The following is a 19,465-nucleotide window of genomic DNA, read 5'->3' as shown; positions in this document are numbered from 1 at the left end:
ATTTCAGAAAGTAACTTTTTTCAAATGTGATTTTTATAAAGTTTCTACAATACTCTTAACTTCTACAAACCAAAAATATCTGCAGATCACTAAGAAAACATGATCCACTTAAATAATTCTGCTGAAATACTTTTATCCCACTATGCAATGGATCTATTTTGCACTTTATGCCACAAAAAAAGGTATTATTAATACAAACTTCAGTGCAAAATAAACCAATGAAAACAGAAGATAGTAAGGTCCATTATCACCCGAATTTAACCACTAGAATGAAATCAAATTCATCATTCAATGAATATAATCAGAAAACAAATTCCCTTTAAAAAGATACACATTTTTTACCTTTCCTTGTTTAACAATATAATAAGGATTGCTTCGAGAAAAACCAGCACTTTCAAGGAGATTCATCACATCATTTTTCCTGTTGATAAACAATTTAAAAAGTTTTCAAATACGTAACAATCCAACAATAAGCAAAGAATACACTAACCCTTGAGTTAAGGGGCATGAAGAACTACAGAACAGTCATTAAATATAGTTTATATCAGCCTCAGGGAATCTTCTGATTCTTATGCTTGAGCTCTAAATAATAATTTGCTGAACACGAGGCAAAAGTACCTCATATATGAGCCAAGTAAAATACTTTTACTCTTATGTATAAAAATTATAAGCATAAAAAAAAAAATAAGCATAAAATGCTTACGTGACCATTTTCTTGTCTAAGAAATACTGATCCTTTTTGGCACCGATAACTCTTCGAAGTGAAACTTCCTCTTTGTCGATCTAAGAAAAAAACATAAATGCTCAAACATAAATCTAACAGTAAATGTTTTGGAAACATTTCAGTTAATAGGGTCATTTTAGAGTCCGTCACCATAGCAATTATTTTGAAACTTCAATTACCTCATTAAAGATATGCTGCTGCTGCTAAGGCACTTCAGTTGTGCCAGACTCTGTGAGACCCCATAGAAGGGAGCCCACCAGGTTCCCCCGTCCCTGGGATTCTCCAGGCAAGAAAACTGGAGTGGGCTGCCATTTCCGTCTCCAATGCATGGAAGTGAAAGTGAAGTCGCTCAGTCGTGTCCGACTCTTCGCAACCCCATGGACTGCAGCCTACCAGGCTCCTTCGCCCATGGGATTTTCCAGGCAAGAGTACTAGAGTGGGTTGCCATTGCCTTCTCCAAGAAAGATACGCTATGAATACTCAATTCTATGACAAAGACCTTTTTTTACAACAGCTTGCACGTTCCCACTTGTTTACCAGAATATTCAAAACTTTAAGATAAAATTAGTATGTAAGCTATAGCTATTTTAGTATAAACTAAATCATAAAAGCCTTCCTGGGTAGCTAAAACAGTAAGGAATCTGCCTACAATGCAGGGTTCAATCCCTGTGTTGGGAAGATCCCCTGGAGAAGGGCATGGCAACCCACTCCGATATTCTTGCCTGGAGAATTACATGGACAGAGGAGCCTGGAGGGCTACAGTCCAGGGACTCACAAAGAGTTGGACACAACTGAGTGACTAACACACACAAATCATAAAAGTCTAAGTACAGCTATAAATAAAAGTTTCAAAGCACGAGTAAAGTCAGCTGCATCAATAAAATTCTCAACATTATTACTGAAAAGAAAAAAACAGTTACTCACCGGTAACCGGTTGTCTGAATTGTCAAAAATAATCTCCACAAAAGCAGAAATAACACGAGGACCAGTACCCTCCTAAAACACAAGAAAAAATTAATGTCATTTAAGTGGTATTTTCATATTCTTTAAATACTTTTAAAGTTTAGTGCAGGTAACAAGCCTGATTCCATGGAGGAAAATTTCTATCAGATGAGAATATCACAGCAATCCAGTCTACGCCCCAACCACTAATGCCAAAGAAGCTGAAATTATATGATTCTATGAAGACCTACAAGACCTTCTAGAACTAATACCCAAAAAATGAGGTCCTTTTCATTATGGGAGTCTGGAATGCAAAAGAAAGAAGTCAGGAGATACCTAAAGTAACAGACAAGTTTGGCCTTGGGAGTACAAAATGAAGCTGGGCAAAGGCTAACAGAGTTTTGCTAAGAGAACACACTGGTCATAGCAAACACTCTTTTCCAATAACACAAGACTCTACACATGGACATCATCAGATGGTCAATATAGAAATCAGATGGATTATATTTTTTTAACAGAAGATGGAGAAGCTCTATACAGTCAGCAAAAACAAGACTGGGAGCTGACCATGGCTCAGATCATAACTCCTTATTAAAAATTCAGACTTAAATTGACTAAAGTAGGGAAAACCACCAGACCATCCAGGTCTGACCTACATCAAATCCCTTATGATTATACAGTGGAAGTGACAAATAGATTCAAGGGATCAGATTTGATAGACAGAGTGTCTTAAGAACTATGGATGGAGGTTCATGACATTGTATAGGAGGCAATGATCAAGACCATCCCCAAGAAGAAGAAATACAAAAAGGCAAAATGGTTGTCTGAGGAGGCCTTACAAATAGCTGTGAAAAGACGAGAAGCAAAAGGCAAAGGAGAAAAGGAAAGATATACCCATCTGAATGCAGGGTTCTAAAGAATAGCAAGGAGGTAAGAAAGTCTTCCTAAGTGATCAATGCAAAGAAATAGAGGAAAACAATAGAATGGGAAAGACTAGAGAACTCTTCAAGAAAATTAGAGATACCAAGGGAACTTTTCATGCAAAGATGGGCACAATAAAGGACAGAAATGGTATGGATCTAACAGAAGCAGAGGATATTAAGAGGTGGCAAGAATACACAAAAGAACTATACAAAAAAGATTTTCACGATCCAGATAACCACGATGGTGTGATCACCTACCGAGAGCCAGACATCCTGGAGTGCGAACTCAAGTGGGCCTTAGGAAGCATCACTATGAACAAAGCTAGTGGAGGTGACAGAATTCCAGCTGAGCTATTTCGAATCCTAAAAGATGATGCTGTGAAAGTGTTGCACTGGATATGCCAGCAAATTTGGAAAACTCAGCAGTGGCCACAGGACTAGAAAAGGTCAGTTTTCATTTAATCCCAAAAAAAGGCAATGGCAAAGAATATTCAAACTACTGCACAACTGCACTCATCTCACATGCTAGCAAAGTAATGCTCATAATTCTCCAAGCGAGGCTTCAACAGTATGTGAACCATGAACTTCCAGATATTCAAGCTGGATTTAGAAAAGGCAGAGGAATCAGAGATCATACTGCCAAAGTCCACTGGATCATAGAAAAAGCAAGAGAGCTCCAGAAAAACACCTACCTCTGCTTTATTCATTACGCCAAAGCCTTTGACTACATGGATCACAACAAACTGTGGAAAATTCTTAAAGAGATGGGAAATAACAGACCACCTGACCTGCCTCCTGAGGAATCTGTATGCATGTCAGAAGCAACAGTTAGAACTGGACATGGAACAACAGATTGGTTCCAAATCGGGAAAGTCAAGGCTGTATATTGTCACTCTGCTTATTTAACTTACGTGCAGAGTACATCATGCAAAATGACAGACTGGATGAAGCACAAGCTGGAATCAAGATTGCTGGGAGAAATATCAATAACCTCAGATATGTGAAAACACCACCCTTATGGCAGAAAGCAAAGAAGAACTAAAGCCTCTTGATGAAAGTGAAAGAGGAGAGTGAAAAAGTTGGCTTAAAGGTCAACAGTCAAAAAACGAAGATCATGGCATCCGGTCCCATCATATCATAGCAAATAGATGGGGAAATAATGGAAACAGTGACAGATTTTATTTTCTTGGGCTCCAAAATCACTGCAGATGGTGACTGCAGCCATGAAATTAAAAGACGCTGCTCCTTGGAAGAAACACTGTGACTAATCTAAACAGCATATTAAAAAGCAGAGACATTACTTTGCTAACAAAGGTCCATCTAGTCAAAGCTATGGTTTTTCCAGTAGTCATGTATGGATGTGAGAGTTGGACTATAAAGAAAGCTGAGCACTGAAGAATTGATGCTTTTGAACTGCGGGGTTGGAGGAAGACTCTCAAGAGTCCCTTGGACTGCAAGGATATCAAACCAGTCAATCCTAAAAGAAATGAGTCCTGAATATTCATTGGAAGGACTGATACTAAAGCTGAAGCTCCAATACTCTGGCCACCTGATGTGAACAACTGACTCTTAAGAAAAGACCCTGATGCTGGGCAAGATTGAAAGCAGGAGAAGGGGACGACAGAGGATGAGATGGTTGGGCGGCATCACGATCTCGATGGACTTGAGTTTGAGCAAGTTCCAGGAGTTGATGATGGACAGGGAAGCCTGGCGTGCTGCATTCCATGTGGTTGCAAAGAGTTGGACACGACTGAGCGACTGAACTGTACTGAGAAAATCCTCTTGCCAAAGCAGCAGACACCGGATTAGGATAACAATACTCAACCACAGAGCTTTTTTTTTCTCCTCCAAATAGACTTTGACTGTGAATTTAAAAAATGAGAACTATGCAAAAGATGTCAAAGTTAGATGTACATAGGCTTTATTCTACATACCACTTCATTTGAGCAAAAGACCCCATAGCCACCCAATTTTACCTATTTGCTAATACATAAAACTTTGAGGCTTTTCCCTTATAGATTCATCTTAATGTTAGAAAGGAACCCTAATGAAGCATATAATTACTGGAACTGTCTTTTTAAACATTTGAGATATTCTGTATAATTTTAAATCTGCTATGAAAACATATACATTTAACACGTCACATTTTGATCAATTTGTGACCCAGCTACTTACCATGCCCAGATAATTTCTAGGCTGTGAACAGTTATGAAGTAGTTCAATACAATAAAGAATAACACCTAAAGAAACTATTCTTTTAATGCTAATCTGAGAAACCTAAACAGAGACTTGCTTATAGGGAATCAATCCTGATTACCAGACTGAAAATTCAAATAAAAAAAAATTAAAATTAAAATTTAAGAGTGGGAGGAAGGAATTCCTTGCCAGTCCAGTGGTTAGGACTGGGTGCTTTCACTACCATGGCCTTGGTTCAATCCCTGGTTGAGGAATTAAAATCCCGCAAGCCACATGGCACAACCGGAAAAAAAAAAAGAGTGGGCAGGGATAGTGGGGGGTTGGGGATGATGGTTAGAAAAGAACTTTAAGTCTAGAGATACTGTGTAGATACACTGAAGAATCTTGCTTTCTGGTCTTAAAAGTAATTATAAGCTATATTTAAATAAGACAGATAAGGTACACCATTTTATCATAGACTTTTATACTTTCTTACCCTAAAAGTATTTACTATTTATAATTTAATGAAAACATTCTAACAGTTTTCATTACTATAAACACACTTTCTTATTGGAAAATAATGTTCCCATTTAAGTACAAATATGGCTAAAAATAATTTTATGTGCTTAAGTTTGTAATGGTTGCTTTTCTGTGGCTCCATATTAACTTGATTCTGAGTCTCAAAGTTTTAATCCCCAACCTAACTCGTTTTTCTCCTCAGCAAACCAGATTCCAGACCCTTACCAGGCCATACTCTTTAAATAAAGAATTTATATTTATATGGAAGATATATCCATCCATAGGGAACTCCTACAATTTTTTTAACCATTATATAAAAATTAAGCCTTTATCCTGCATTAATATAGTACACTAAATTTCACAGCAGAACAATATACATAAGAAACATATTGTGTCATGTTCACAAAAGATCTGAAACTTGAAAAAATAATTTTGTTTGGCAGAACTGACAATGTATTTTTAGAAGTACTTAAAACTGGTAATGTTTTAAAGCAGTCTCACTCACATGTAACAAAGCCAATCGCTGTTCCGGACGAAGATGACTAAACTCATCACTGAGAACAAACTGAATTGCTAGAAACATAAAAATAACTATTAGTACAATCTAAAAAAGATTTATGCTTTAGTTATAATCTCCCATACCTTCAGAGAACAGTGTATCTATCAGGTAATGAACAATACAGATTAACTGTTTCATATAGACAAAAGGAATGCAGAAAATTTGCCTGTACAGATTAATCACCTACTAAATGATGATATTAGAAAAATATTAACAAGCTTTCACTAAAACATTTAAGGTAAGAAAATAAAATGAAAACACTGAAATACAAAAAAAGGCAAGTAGAACTAAGGTGTAACTTGATCAAAGTATACACGTTCAGGATTCATGCTATATTTGCTTTTATCCACTACATATAAATGATATAAATTAAAATATTTAACAAAATAGGATATATTCCTATAATATCGCTGATTGGATACTTTGTCAAAAGAAACAAAACTAAGTAGGAAATACTGGGAAACACTTCAGATTTCTACTCTCTGCTGCAGTACTTACATGCCCTTTATCTTCTATAAATAAGGTGTCATTCATGCCACTTCCTCAGAATGCCTAACTGGACAACCCTCTCCTAGAAATGTAACTCTTTACTCAACTTTTGTATTCCCAGTCCACCCAAGAGACTTTTGACACTCTAAAAGAGTGAGTCTGTGTATATGAATGTGTATGCTGGGGGTGATGGTGGGGATTGGTTTTCTTTTATAATCACCTTGGAGGGGACAAATTCAAACTCCTGTGCTGCGATTCATGGGGTCGCAGGGAGTCGGACATGACTGAGCGACTGAACTGAGAGATTATGAGATTATTACTTCCACTCCAATCCTACTCTTCTTATCATCCCCAAATTACAACTACTGATGGGATACAGAGTTCCCTTTAGAACTGTGAGCAGAGAAGGGACAGAACCTCTGCTATTACTAATGCTCCCTTTTCCTCAAGTACCACTCAACTAAGACGTTCAAAAATTCTTCAACCTACTCCTTATATAGTCCAAACCTGTTAAAATATTTTTCCTCAGCAAAGAATTTAACACAGGCATTACTATTCTTAAATGCATTTTATCTTTAGAGCTAGTTTTCAAAGCTCTATTTACTACCTTCTGACAACTGTCTTTGTTGAGTCTATACAGTTTTTTATACTTCTCCATCTTTTATTAAAATAATTGATTTAGATGAAACAGATAAGCTATTTCCCATAACAATGTTAACTATTCTACTGCACTTATATTCTCTCTCTCTCTGCATTTACAACATTTATATATGGCACTGAAGTTTAGAAAGCACTCCTATACATATAATCTCATTTGATTCTCACAACTCATCTAAGGTAGGCAGGGTAAATACCTGTTTTTAAAGTAAAAGACTACTTTGAGAAGCTGTTTTGCATAATCTCACATGGCTAATTAGCCACTAGCGTAGAGCTCAGATTCTTACACTCTAAACCCTCTACATTAAATTTCAATTGTGTTTGAAGAAGTATTTCTTCTATTTCATGCAGACATAACCTCAGATAAACTACCTTAAGATACCTAGGTCTTATTATATTTAGAATTCAAAATACAATACCTACCATAAAAAAAGTTACTTTTTCCAGATCCATTTCTGCCCACTGTAAAATTTTAAAAAGTATGTTATTTTGTATAAAAAACAGTAAAATTTTAAACTGAAAGTATTCAAAGATATAAAATCCTATTTTCTAACAAAACATCTTAAAACTTAAATACAACAGAACAGTGAACAGCAAATAATAAAACAGCTTTAATTACCAAATGGGTACAGTTTTTGTATCGTCTTCAGTTTTTTTCGTAAAGAAATGTGTTTCATTGTTTACTTTTTTGCTCTTTCTCAATAGTTTAAAATTAACAGGAATAACTAAACATACTACCTGGTCTTCATTACAATGCACATGTAATTCTATTTTAATTGTATATAATACTTCTAACAATTTAAAGATTCACATGCTAAAATTTTAAAATACTTAAAGTCATTAAAAATTCTCAAACCATTTCCATGTTAAAACAGTTTTCTGATCAGCCCTATACATCAAGTATAGCCTCTCAGAATCACAAAAATACAGACAACTATAAGGCACTTGTTTTACTACCTGAATTCAGAAATAAGCAATTCTATACATAAAAGAAAATCAAATGCATCAGATATAATGAATTTACTTGAACTTTTCTGTTCAGCAGAATTTTCATTGTTAATAGTCATGAATAACTATGTCACTCTCTCTCAATCTTGACCAATATCCTGAACATTTAGCCCCAAAGTCATTATCTTTAATCCAAAGTAAATTCTAAAGAGATCGGAAAATAATGAAGTGCTTAAAAAAAAAAAAAGGCATATAACAGACACAGGCCAACTTAAAGGGGGTCTTCTACTAGGGAAACCTAGGACAATTTGAGCACCAAAATAATTAGATGAATTATAAATTAGGGCTTGGGTGGAAGTGGAGGAGAATAATTCATGAGTCCATACTGAAAATAAAAAGATAAACAAACAGCTAAGGAGAAAGGATGCTTGATTCCAGTAAAATAACAAAGGGTAAATGTGAGAGGAGTGCTGGAAATAGAGTATCATCGTCCTGTAACTACCAGAATAAAGGCAAGAATTATTGATGAATACTAAATCTAAGGGGGAATTTTGATAAGGAACACAGTATTTGCAAGGTCCCCAAATCTCTCCACATTATTTATCAGTTGACTGGGTCAGTCAACATAACTAGAAAATAAAAATAAAAGATTACTGTACTGATGCTAAATTTACTGACATTGATAACTATACTGTGATTATATAAGATGGTTTCACAAAATCTGTCTGGACGTGATCCAATGCAACCACAAACCAGATATATATTCTTTGTAAAGGTATGACCACTTCTCCCCTCACTCTTGCCCTCAGACTGCATTCTCCCATTAAGGCCCTAGCAGCTAAGCAGGCTTGGGGCTCTGTTTTCCAGGAAAGCAGGACTAACACAAGCATAGATCATTAACAGGAAGAATAGCTATCTCTGGGTAGAGGGATAGTTTAATTTTTTTTCCTTTTAGCTTCTATGCTCTTTATGTTTTACAAAGTCACATATATTTCTTTTGTTAGAAGGATAGGGAAAAAGATAACCTTAAAAAGGTTTATGGTTATTACATTTAAACATCAAACAAGTATCATCACACGAGGTTTCTCCCCGCCTTCAAATCATTATTTTTCTAAGGGTCGAAAATCATTAAACAAAGTGATATGCTTTCAAAAGATATGTTTAGGATCAATCTCAGTGTACATTACTTTTGGTCTTTCTTACATGATTAACAGACTTGTTTTTATTTTTTAAGATTTTTTTTTGATGCGGACTGTTTTTAAAGTCTTCTTTAAATTTGTTACAATATGATTTCTGCTTTAGGCTTTTGTGGCTATGAGGCATGTGGGATCTTTGCTCCTGGACCAGGGATTGAACCTGCACCTTGTGTACTGGAAGGTGAAGTCTTAACCACTGGACTGCCAGAAGTCCAGACTCGTTTTTAAAATACATTAAACAATATCATTTTTTTTCAGTTAAACAAAAGAACATTTAGATAATTTCCTTTGTAACTGTGACTATTAACAATCCTAATGTTGCAACCAAAGTAGTAAAACAGCTACCTGGTAAGAGGCCCTACAAATATAATTTAATCATTTTAGGTAATGATGGCCATCATCTTACAAAACCAAAACGATTGAAATGTTAAGAACAAACCACCAACCAAACAACTGTCATCGCTCAGTCGTATCCGACTCTCTGTGACCCCATGGACTGTAGCCGACCAGACTCCCCTGTCCATGGGATTTTCCAGGCAAGAGTACTGGAGTGGGTTGCCATTTCCTTCTTCAGGGGATCTTCCCCACCCAGGGATCGAAGCCAGGTCGCCCGCATTGCAGGCAGACGCTTTACCCTCTAAACCACCGGGGATAAAATTAGTCAGTCCTCCAAATCTCAAATCGCTGGGTTCCAAACCCAAGGATTTAATCAACCACAGACTGGGGGTTTTCAGAAAGTTCCAAAAACAAACCAGAATTTGCCACAAGCTGGCAACTATTTACACATGATGTACACTGTATTTACAGCTATTTACATAGCATTTACACTGTATTACAAGTAATCTAGGGATATGCTTAGGTTATATGCAAAAACACTAAGATTTGATAACAAGTTTTAGTCGCATCCAAGATACCAAAGAGAAACTATAACTGTATAAAACTGATATTAAGATATTTAACCACTTTTAATTTATGAGTTAAGGAAATAATCTAAATCTAGTAATTATTCACTTTTCTCCATTTCTAAAGATTTTCTGATTGATGAAAATCAAAAGACACTTATAATCAAAATGTAAGTAGAACTCTAGTACAATCAATCTATTCTTATAGCACACTAATGATTTTTCAGTAGGTTAAGGTAGAAGGAAAAGTATGTTTTTATTACCAACTACAAAGCTGCAACTGCTGTTTCAAGGACAGGCTTTTTCGTGCCCTCAATTTTTAAATTTTATTATTTCAAAATAAAATATGATTCTCAAAAGTTTCTCTGGGAACATTAGTATTCACTGTTCACCCTTATTTCTGTATTGTCAACTAAACTGGCACTTGCCAAGAGCATTTGCCAGCAACAGAACAACAAGGGCATTTGCCATTTGCCTTTGCAGAGATTGAACCCTGTGCTGCTGCAGCTGCTGGCCTTCAACACCCCCTGAGCTGAATTCAGGGCGGAGAGTCAGACACTGGGCTCTCTCACTTTCCCACCAGGGAAACTGGTGCAACAGGTCTTCAGATAGATATTTTCGGGAACTGATTTCACGATCCCAATCCCTGCATCTCTTCAGATCTAGAAAATAACTAAATCCCTTCATGATGACATTCTCTCCTCTTGACTAGCAGAAAACTTTGTGTCAAGTAAGCACTTGCGAAGTAATGTTCAAAATTCTACAAGCGAGGCTTCAGTTCTCCTTAAGAGAACTCCCAGATATTCAAGCTGGATTTAGAAAAGGCAGAGGAACCAGAGATCAAATTGCCAACATCCACTGGATCAAAGAAAAGCAAGAGAGTTCCAGAAAAGTACCCACCTCTGCTTCACTGACTACGCTAAAGCCTTTGACTGTGTGGATCACAACAAACTGGAAAATTCTTCAAGAGATGAGAATACCAGACCACCTTACCTGCCTCCAGAGAAACCTGTTAGAACAGTTAGAACTCAACATGGAACAATGGACTGGTTCAAAATAGGGAAAGAAGTGTGTCAAGGCTGTATATTTTTACCCTGCTTATTTAATTTATATGCAGAGCACATCATGAGAAATGCTGGGCTGGATGAAGCACAGGCTGGAATCAAGATTGCTGGGAGAAATACCAATAACCTCAGATATGCAAATGATACCACCCTTATGGCACAAAGTAAAGAGGAACTGAAGAGCCTCTTGCTGAAAATAAAGAGGAGAGTGAAAAAGCTGGCTTAATATTCAACATTCAAAAAATGATGACCATGGCATCCAGTCCCATCTTTTCATGGCAAATAGATGGGGAAACAATGGAAACAGTGACAGACTTTATTTTTGGGGGCTCCAAAATCACTGCAGATGGTGACTGCAGCCATGAAATTAAAAGATGCTTGCTTCTTGGAAGAAAAGCTATGACCAACCTAGACAGAATATTAAAAAGCAGACATTACTTTGACTACAAAGGTCTGCCTAGTCAAAGCTATGGTTTTTCCAGTATGTGTATGGATGTGAGAGTTGGACCATAAAGAAGGCTGAGCGCCAAAGAGTAACTGTGGTGTTGGAGAAGACTCTTGAGAGTCCCTTATACTGCAAGGAGATCAAACCAGTGAATCCTAAAGAAAATCAATCCTGAATATTCACTGTAAGGACTGATGTTGAAGTTGAAGCTCCAATACTTTGGCCACCTGATGAGAACGGCCAACTTATAAGAAAAGACCCTGATGCCGGGAAAGATTGAAGGGAGGAGAAGGGGGTGACAGAGATGAGATGGTTCGATCGCCTCACCAACTCGATGGACATGAGTTGGAGCAAACTCCCGGAGATGGTGAAGGTCAAGGGAAGGCTGGCATGCTGCACTCCATGGGGTTACAAAGAGTTAGACACAACTTAGCGACTGAATAACCACCAAAGGGCTTGAATGTACTGAACTTCCCCTTCACCAAAATCTTAAGAGACTGACCTTCCCCCACTGCCTCTTTGGAGCAATCTCTCAGAGTTATCTGAGGTGCTTGTCTCCTGGGCTGCAGTCCTCATTTTGCCCCAAATAAAACTTAATTACCAATTCGTGCATTTTTTTTAGTTGACAGTATGAATCTTACCTCACCTCAAGCTATGGACTCCATGGTGCATACTCTCCCTGACCCCCAATTCATATGTTAAAGCCCGAACTCCACTATGTGAAGCTTTTTGGAGATAAGGGGGTCTTTGGGAGGTAATTTACATGAGGTTAGGAGTGACGCCTTTATGGTAGGACTATTGCTCTTTCAAGAGGGAGAGGTTCAAACAAAGGTTCTCCAGAGCAGTGAAAAAATGAATCCCTGTTGTTTAAGCCATCTAGTCTATGATATTTTGTTGTGGCAGACCAAGCCAACTAGGACACTGTATAGCTGAAATCTATGTTGATAGCGATTCTATACTTTTCTGGTGTCTAGAAGCACTCATTTCATCTATTCTTTAAAAACTCAGCAGATGGTCAGAAAACACTTGCTGTCTGTTATCACTATCATCTGTAGAACCTATATATTAACTATTATATTGAAGGACAATCACCATTCGCCCCCTCATCCTCACATAATTGCTTTCTCATTTAATCTTTCCAACAGCCCTAAGAAACATGTATCATTATTTCCACTTTACAAGGGAGAAAACTGAAGCATCAGGAAGTCTGAAGAATACACAGCATAATTGGGATTTGAATCCCATTCTGCCATGATCCAAAGTTTATGCTTTTCCCACCAAGTTGCATGGTCTGTCCCTGGACATTATAATAGGAAAAAAAAAAATCTTAGAATAACCTAATTGTGAATAAAGAATGGTCATCTTTGAAATAAGGCAATAGTGACCATTTTTAAAGTAGGAAATGACATACCAAGAATAGCTGAAATGCTAAATTTAGTGCCATTCACTATAAACTTAAATCTATTAAAACACATACACACAAGGCTACCAAATAAAAATGAATACTTTGTCTTATTCAAGTATTTTTAAACGTAAAAAGGAAACAATTTCATTAGTGCAGATAAAAGTATTCATACAGAAAAAAAAAAGCATATAAATTTACGTAATATTCAAGACAATTCCTGTCTCCTTAAGCCTAATATAGGCAAATTTAAACGACTATGTAGACAGAAAACTGACAGCATAAAACATGAACACTTACCAATAACATTATGTTTTGAACTGAACGGGTCTACAATTGTTTGATCTCTATAACTTCGAAAACCCTGGATAATAACCTAACAAAGAGAAGAGAGATATTTTTCAGAAAGAAATAACACACCCCAAAAGAACTAACTTCTAAGCTAATATTTTCCTTTTGCCCTCCTTCCCTTTATGGTTTCCCGTTTAATGCCAAACAGAAATATTTCCACGTCAGAGAAGAAAAATTTATCTTGGAAAATGATTTAAAAATATTCTTAAAACTGCCCGTATATCAGTAACCACTGCCAGTGTTGCTTATGAGAAGTTATAATTAGTAACCTGTTGGGGAGCACTCAAAATCAAATACACTGTCTAAGGTTGGCTGGAACACTAACCATCACAGGGCCGGATAAAAGTCTATCACGTATGCAGCGGGGCTCAGCGGGCCTGGGCGCCCCTTTCAGTCACACTCTGGCCAAAAAAGAGCCGCCCATCCAGGACAGGACTGCTCAGAGTCTAACACATCCAGCCGAGACACTTCTCTTAAGGAGTGTGAATGGGCTCATTTTCGGGGTGGCCTCCAGCGCGGGAAGACCATTTTGACAGAAAGTAAACAACGGAATGAGGAGGCGCTACACATTCTGCAGGAAGGAGGGACCCTTTCACGTCTCCGGTAACTCGGGGAGGAGCGAGGCCCCCGGCTAAGCTGACGCCCCAGCTTGGACCCCACAGGCGTTCCGAGGCCGGGGACACCCTCTCTTCACATACGCCACGCAAAAGGCTCGCGAGGGGGCTGGCCAGCCCCGCAGGGCCAAGCTGCTTCTCGGCCACCCGGGAAGGCCCGTTCCCTCCAAAAGGCCCACTTCGCCAGCCCCTCCAGCTCTCTCCGCTAGAGCCCGCTTCCCTCAGGCAAGCGGCCTGCGGAGAGGCTCGGGCTGCAAAGGGGCGCCCCGAGCTGCACCCCTCCCCCACAGTCCGTGTCCAGCCCCGCGCCACCCTGCAAGAAGCAACACCTCCGACAGGAGCTGTCCTCACGAGCCCCTGACGGGCGGGAGGGACGCACAGGCCTCACCTGCTTTATGTACATGGTTCCGCGTCCCTAGCCAGGGAGAAAGGCTCCCCGCCAGAAGCAACAACTCGGCAGCGGGGTTAGGTGAGGCGCCTAAGACACCCCTCCCCCCCAAAGCGCCGCTTGCACCCCTCTCGCCAAACAAAATGGCGGTGCCCATGGAGGCGGAGTCCCCGCCTCGGACGGAACCACCCTCGCAACTTCCCTCGGAGCGTGGGGGGAATCAGAGTCAGATCTGCTCTGTCTTTTTGGCAAAAGGGCCTTCTACAATGTCTTCAGCTGAATTTCATGTGACTCCTCAATTTTTAAATGAGTTTTCCCTGAGAATTAGTCGGAAACTTCATTCGGAAAAGCCTTGGTCGTGAGATTGACCTGTATTCCCTCCGAGCGCGCAGCCAATGGTTGCGGCCACAAGGTGGCGAAAGGTTCGGCGCCAAAGCTGAGAGAGGGTGTCCAAGCGCCAGTGGCTGTGAGAGTTGACGGCCCCGTGGTCTCGCGCTGTTTGGAAATACCGAGCTGGGGACCTGTAGAGTACACGACCGGGGGAGAAATTCGGTGGGCAGAATCCCTGGTCCTCTATTATTCTCTCACTTGTATAAGTTTAGAATGGCCCCCGCTGGCTCTGGACTCCCCACTCTCAGGACAGCCCCAAATGGACTTGACGCTAGAAAATTATTTTTAATAATGTCATAGTTATTAATATTCTGCTAATTGCTATAAATTTAGGCAGATTGGACGACTGCAACGCAAAGATTTAGTTAAGATTAAAACCACTCCCCCCCCCCCCCGCTTTTTCCTAACAGCCTAAAAGCTTGCAGGTGCTAGTGGCAACCCTGGTGTATCTGATCTGCATCAATCGCAGGAGAAAAACTCGGATCTCTGGGCCTCTGTAAAATTACCTGCCACTCAGCAGTCACTCTAGTTGGTCGGTCCTCGCCACCTGTCCCGCTACGGCGGGCAGTTCTAGCCCTGATTATTTCTGCATTGAACTATTTCAAATGTCTAACTTCATCCCTGTCAACGCCTCTTGGTGCTGAAGAAGACTTTATGTACCTTTTTAATAGATGAAGAGGACAGGGACACTTCAGGGAAAACAAAGGACTTATTAGAAGGGGGCAAGGGAGAGAGAAAGAGCACTTCAGGGAAAACATACGACTTTTAGCAAAGTCAAACCAGCCCTTAGGAGAAGAGATGGAAGTCGATAGTTTTTGTGACTGAGTATTACTTCAGTGATGAGTCAGACTTCCCCGTGTGTTCCCAGGGAGAGGATTTATGGCAAGTGTGTTATTTTGAGCTCTTTTGAGAGGCAGATAAGAGATTTCAGAAACTCATATACTTTCTGCCCAAAATAATGTTTATGCCACAATAGTGGATTCTGGATCCCTTCCAGAGGGTCTCCAGAGTATACCTGTCAGGTCCTCCTTCTCAGGTATGAGAAGCTTGATATCAGTATAGTGGACCAGCATCATAATCTGCTCAGTGAAAGAGAATTAACGACTCCAGACTATATTATGAGGGCTCTCTGTTGGCTCAGCAGTAAAGAATCCACTTGTGATGCAGAAGACCACCTATAATGCAGAAGTCCCCAGTTCCCTGGGTGGGGAAGATCCCCTGGAGAAGGAAATGGCTACCCACTCTGTTGCCAAAATCTTGGCTCTTTGTGCACCAATGCCAAACAGAAATACGGAGACAATTATGGAGGAGAAGAAAGAGTGGCTTTATTACTTGCCAGGCAAGGAGGGAACACAATAGGCTAGTGCCTCAAGGACTGTGACACTCACACTCTCCCTACCCCTCAACCCACCCACCCCAAGTATGGAAAGGTTACATAGTCAGACAGGTTCAGAATTGGGAAAGGAGTACTCAAGGCTGTATATTGTCACCCTGCTTATTTAACTTATATGCAGAGTACATCATGAGAAATGCTGGGCTGGATGAAAGACAAGTTGAAGTCAATATTGCCAGGAGAAATATCAATAACCTCAGATATAACACCACCTTTTGGCAGAGAGGGAAGAGGAAACAAAGAGCTTCTTGATGAAGGTGAAGAAGAGAGTGAAAAGGCTGGCTTAAAACTCAACATGCAAAAAATGAAGATCATAGAATCTAGTCTCATCACTTCATGACAAATAGATGGGAAAACAATGGAAACAGTGATGGACTTTATTTTCTTGGGCTCCAAAACACTGCTTAATTAAAATGAAATTAAAAGACCCTTGCTCCTTGGAAAAAAAGCTATGACAAATTTAGACAGTACCTTAAAAAGCAGAGACATTACTTTGCCTACAAAAGTCCATCTAGTCAAAGCTATGGTTTTTCCAGTAGTCATATGTGGATGTGAGAGTTGGACCATAAAGAAGACTGAGTGATGACAAATTGAACTGTGGTGTTGGAGAAGACTCTTGAGAGTCCCTTGGACTGCAAGATCAAACCAGTCCATCCTAAAGGAAATCAGTCCTGAATATTCATTGGAAGGACTGATGCTGAAACTGAAACTCCAATACTCTGGCCACCTGATGTGAAGAACTGAATCACTGGAAAAGCCCCTGATGCTGGGAAAGATTGAAGGCAGGATGAGAAGGGGACGACAGAGGACGAGATGGTAGGATGGTATCACTGACTGGATGGACATGAGTTTGAGCAAGCTCTGGGAGTTGGTGATGGGCAGGGAAGCCTGGTGTGCTGTAGTCCATGGGGTCACAAAGAGTGTCGGACACAACTGAGCTACTGAACTGAAGCTGAGGGTATATATATGTATGTTCATGAAGGGGTTTGGGTGGTGGATGCATATTCATTAAGAGGCTGGAGCAGGGGAGAAATCAGCATAGAATTAGGGTAAAGTAGAGTCAAAGCTTTGGTTGGTTGAAGTCATGAGGGTAAGGACAAGTCAACATCATCATCCCTTAGGTTCCAGTTGATCTGGTGGTTGAGTGCTTTGCATGCATGCATGCTAAGTTGCTTCAGTCATATGCAACTCGTTGCAACTCTGTGAACTGTAGCCTTCCAGGCTCCTCTGTCCATGGAGATTCTTCAGGCAGGAATACTGGAGTGGATTGCCATGCCCTCCTCCAGGGGGTCTTCCCAACCCAGGGATTGAACCCATGTCTCTTATGTCTCCTGCATTGGCAAATGGATTCTTTAGGAATAGCACCATCTGGGAAGCCCTGGGCACTGCAAGGAGGATTGACATTTTGCAAAACAGTTCAAGAGATTTCCTCAGGCTAATCTTCACTGTGGAAACAGAACTGAGGGTTTACAACTGATTTATTGTCTTTGCTATTGTTACTTTGCTTGTGTGTTAACAGTTTGTTCTTTCGTTCCCTTAAGATCATTATTACTAAGACCTGTTCAAGGGCAAGCATTGTGGCCAGGCTTAGGTCACAAAGTAGTTTAGGACTAAAATGGCTTGTCTGCTGTCCAAAAGCTATATCCGGTTCTTTTCCTCCAGGGGACCCCCTACCCTAGTTGCCTACAGGATTTGTCAATTGTTAAGAGTATCTGTCATGATTGTGCATGCATGGACCAGGGAAGTGACCACAGCGGTGAGTTTTTTGGATCCAGTGCAGCCCATATGAAACAAACAAGGACCAGGACTTCATTTTTCAGCTGGCCCTTGCACACCTCCAGTCTGTCAGGACCCAAAAACATGTTTGAGCTCCCCTGGCATCAGTGTCAGTACAGATCTTGTCTTGTTGAATAGTGTTGTTGAATATAGTGCTGTTGAACCCAAGTTCGTGTGCCTGATGCACAGTGAGGCCAAACAAACTGAAATGTTTTAGTTTGGAGCAGAGAAAGGCTTATTGCGAGGAGAATGGGACAGCTTATGTTCAAAAAGCAGAAACTACCCAATGGTTTTCTGGGAAGAGTTTTTATAGGCAAATTTTGGAGGAAGGGCTTGGCAGAGGTGTGTGACCTTCTGGTATAGTAACGGTGGTATTCCAGGAATCAGCTATCAGCCCTCTTGTTCCAGCCAGTCTGGGGTCCACATGCTTGTTCTCAGCCTTCAGTTACCGTTCTTGATCTGCTTGGGGGACTTAGTGCCTGTAGAAGAACTTAAGAGATGTGCATCAGATTGTAGTGTGTGTACCTTGAGAAAGACCCAGGACCCCTCCCCATCACTGCTCTATTGTTTCTTGCCTCCTTTTAATTTCTTTCAACATTCCCTCATTTCCCTAGTTAGTAACTTTGAATATGCCCTTTGGAATTCAGGGAAAATCTAGAAGGCTGAAGCCTTTTTCCTACAAACAAGAAATGGGGGACACAGAAAGGCTTTTGGTATGTGGCAGGGCCCCTAGGGTCCTGCCTGGGTTCAGTAACACTCAAAAATCTGACTGCTCTCTTTCTCCGATGGGTCACTCTGAGAACTCTCAGGGTCAGATTGGAGGAATAAATATACTGAATATACTTGCAGGAGGAATACACCTTGCTCAGGACCCAGCCTTCTATTCAGTTTATGGGCTGTGGTGTGGGATCTGGCTAAAGTCTAGAAATTGGGTGAAGGGTTGTGATTTTTCTGCTGTGGTGACTGACATCAGCCTCCACTCACCTAAGCCTAATCTAACATGGTATGTAAATGAACCTCTACCACAACTGGTTGCCTGTTTCACTCCTAGGAACAAAGTGGTCTTAGCTGTAGCCATAGACTCCTTAAATGTAAGGGCTAAAAATAGAAAACCGTAGATGATAATATAGGAGTAAATCTTTGTGACTGTAAATTCGGCAATGGTTTCTTAAACATGACACTAAAAGCACAAGTGATGAAAGAAACGTAATTTATACTCTAACAAAACTTTTGTGCAGGGACTTCCCTGGTGGTCCAGTGGTTAAGAATCTGTCTGCCAGTGCAGGGGACACCAGTTCGATCTCTGGTCTGGGAAGATCCCACCTGCCGTGGAGCAATTAAGCCCGTATGCCACAACCACTGAGCCTGTACTTTAGAGCCTGCAAACCATAGCTACTGAAACCTGCGCACTCTGGGGCCTGTGCTTCTCAACAAAAGAAGCCACCACAATGAGAAGCCCCTCATACTGCAAGGAAGAGTAGCAACTTCCCCCAACCCCTCCACCACCACCGCCCTCTGCAACTGGAGAGAAAAGCATACAAGCTGCGCACAGCAACAAAGACTCAGCACAGCCAAAAATTAAAAAAAAAAAAACAAACTTTTGAGCAT

The 19,465-nt window shown here is 40.1% G+C and overlaps 1 protein-coding gene across 1 annotated transcript in view; it reads right to left on the bottom strand.

Moving 5' to 3' along the window:
• Nucleotides 1–14,438, bottom strand: part of SMC3 (structural maintenance of chromosomes 3) — a 37,867-nt gene extending 23,429 nt beyond the window's left edge. Inside the window, exons 1-7 of the mRNA XM_086378978.1 lie at nucleotides 14,299–14,438; nucleotides 13,246–13,321; nucleotides 7,412–7,450; nucleotides 5,789–5,856; nucleotides 1,649–1,720; nucleotides 704–783; nucleotides 343–421 (exon numbers count right to left, since the gene is read on the bottom strand). Of these exons, the coding sequence (XP_086235104.1) occupies nucleotides 343–421; nucleotides 704–783; nucleotides 1,649–1,720; nucleotides 5,789–5,856; nucleotides 7,412–7,450; nucleotides 13,246–13,321; nucleotides 14,299–14,313 (429 nt within the window). The 5' untranslated portion in view covers nucleotides 14,314–14,438. The remainder of the gene's footprint in view (nucleotides 1–342; nucleotides 422–703; nucleotides 784–1,648; nucleotides 1,721–5,788; nucleotides 5,857–7,411; nucleotides 7,451–13,245; nucleotides 13,322–14,298) is intronic.
• Nucleotides 14,439–19,465: the final 5,027 nt, after the last annotated feature.

The sequence above is a fragment of the Bos grunniens genome, chromosome 26, assembly GCF_055505025.1.
Source record: "Bos grunniens cultivar Pamir isolate PY7600 chromosome 26, Bosgru_T2T1.0, whole genome shotgun sequence".
NCBI classification, from domain to species: domain Eukaryota; kingdom Metazoa; phylum Chordata; class Mammalia; order Artiodactyla; family Bovidae; genus Bos; species Bos grunniens.
Note: the sequence above shows the minus strand (reverse complement) of the source record. Positions and strands in the feature narration are given on the sequence as shown.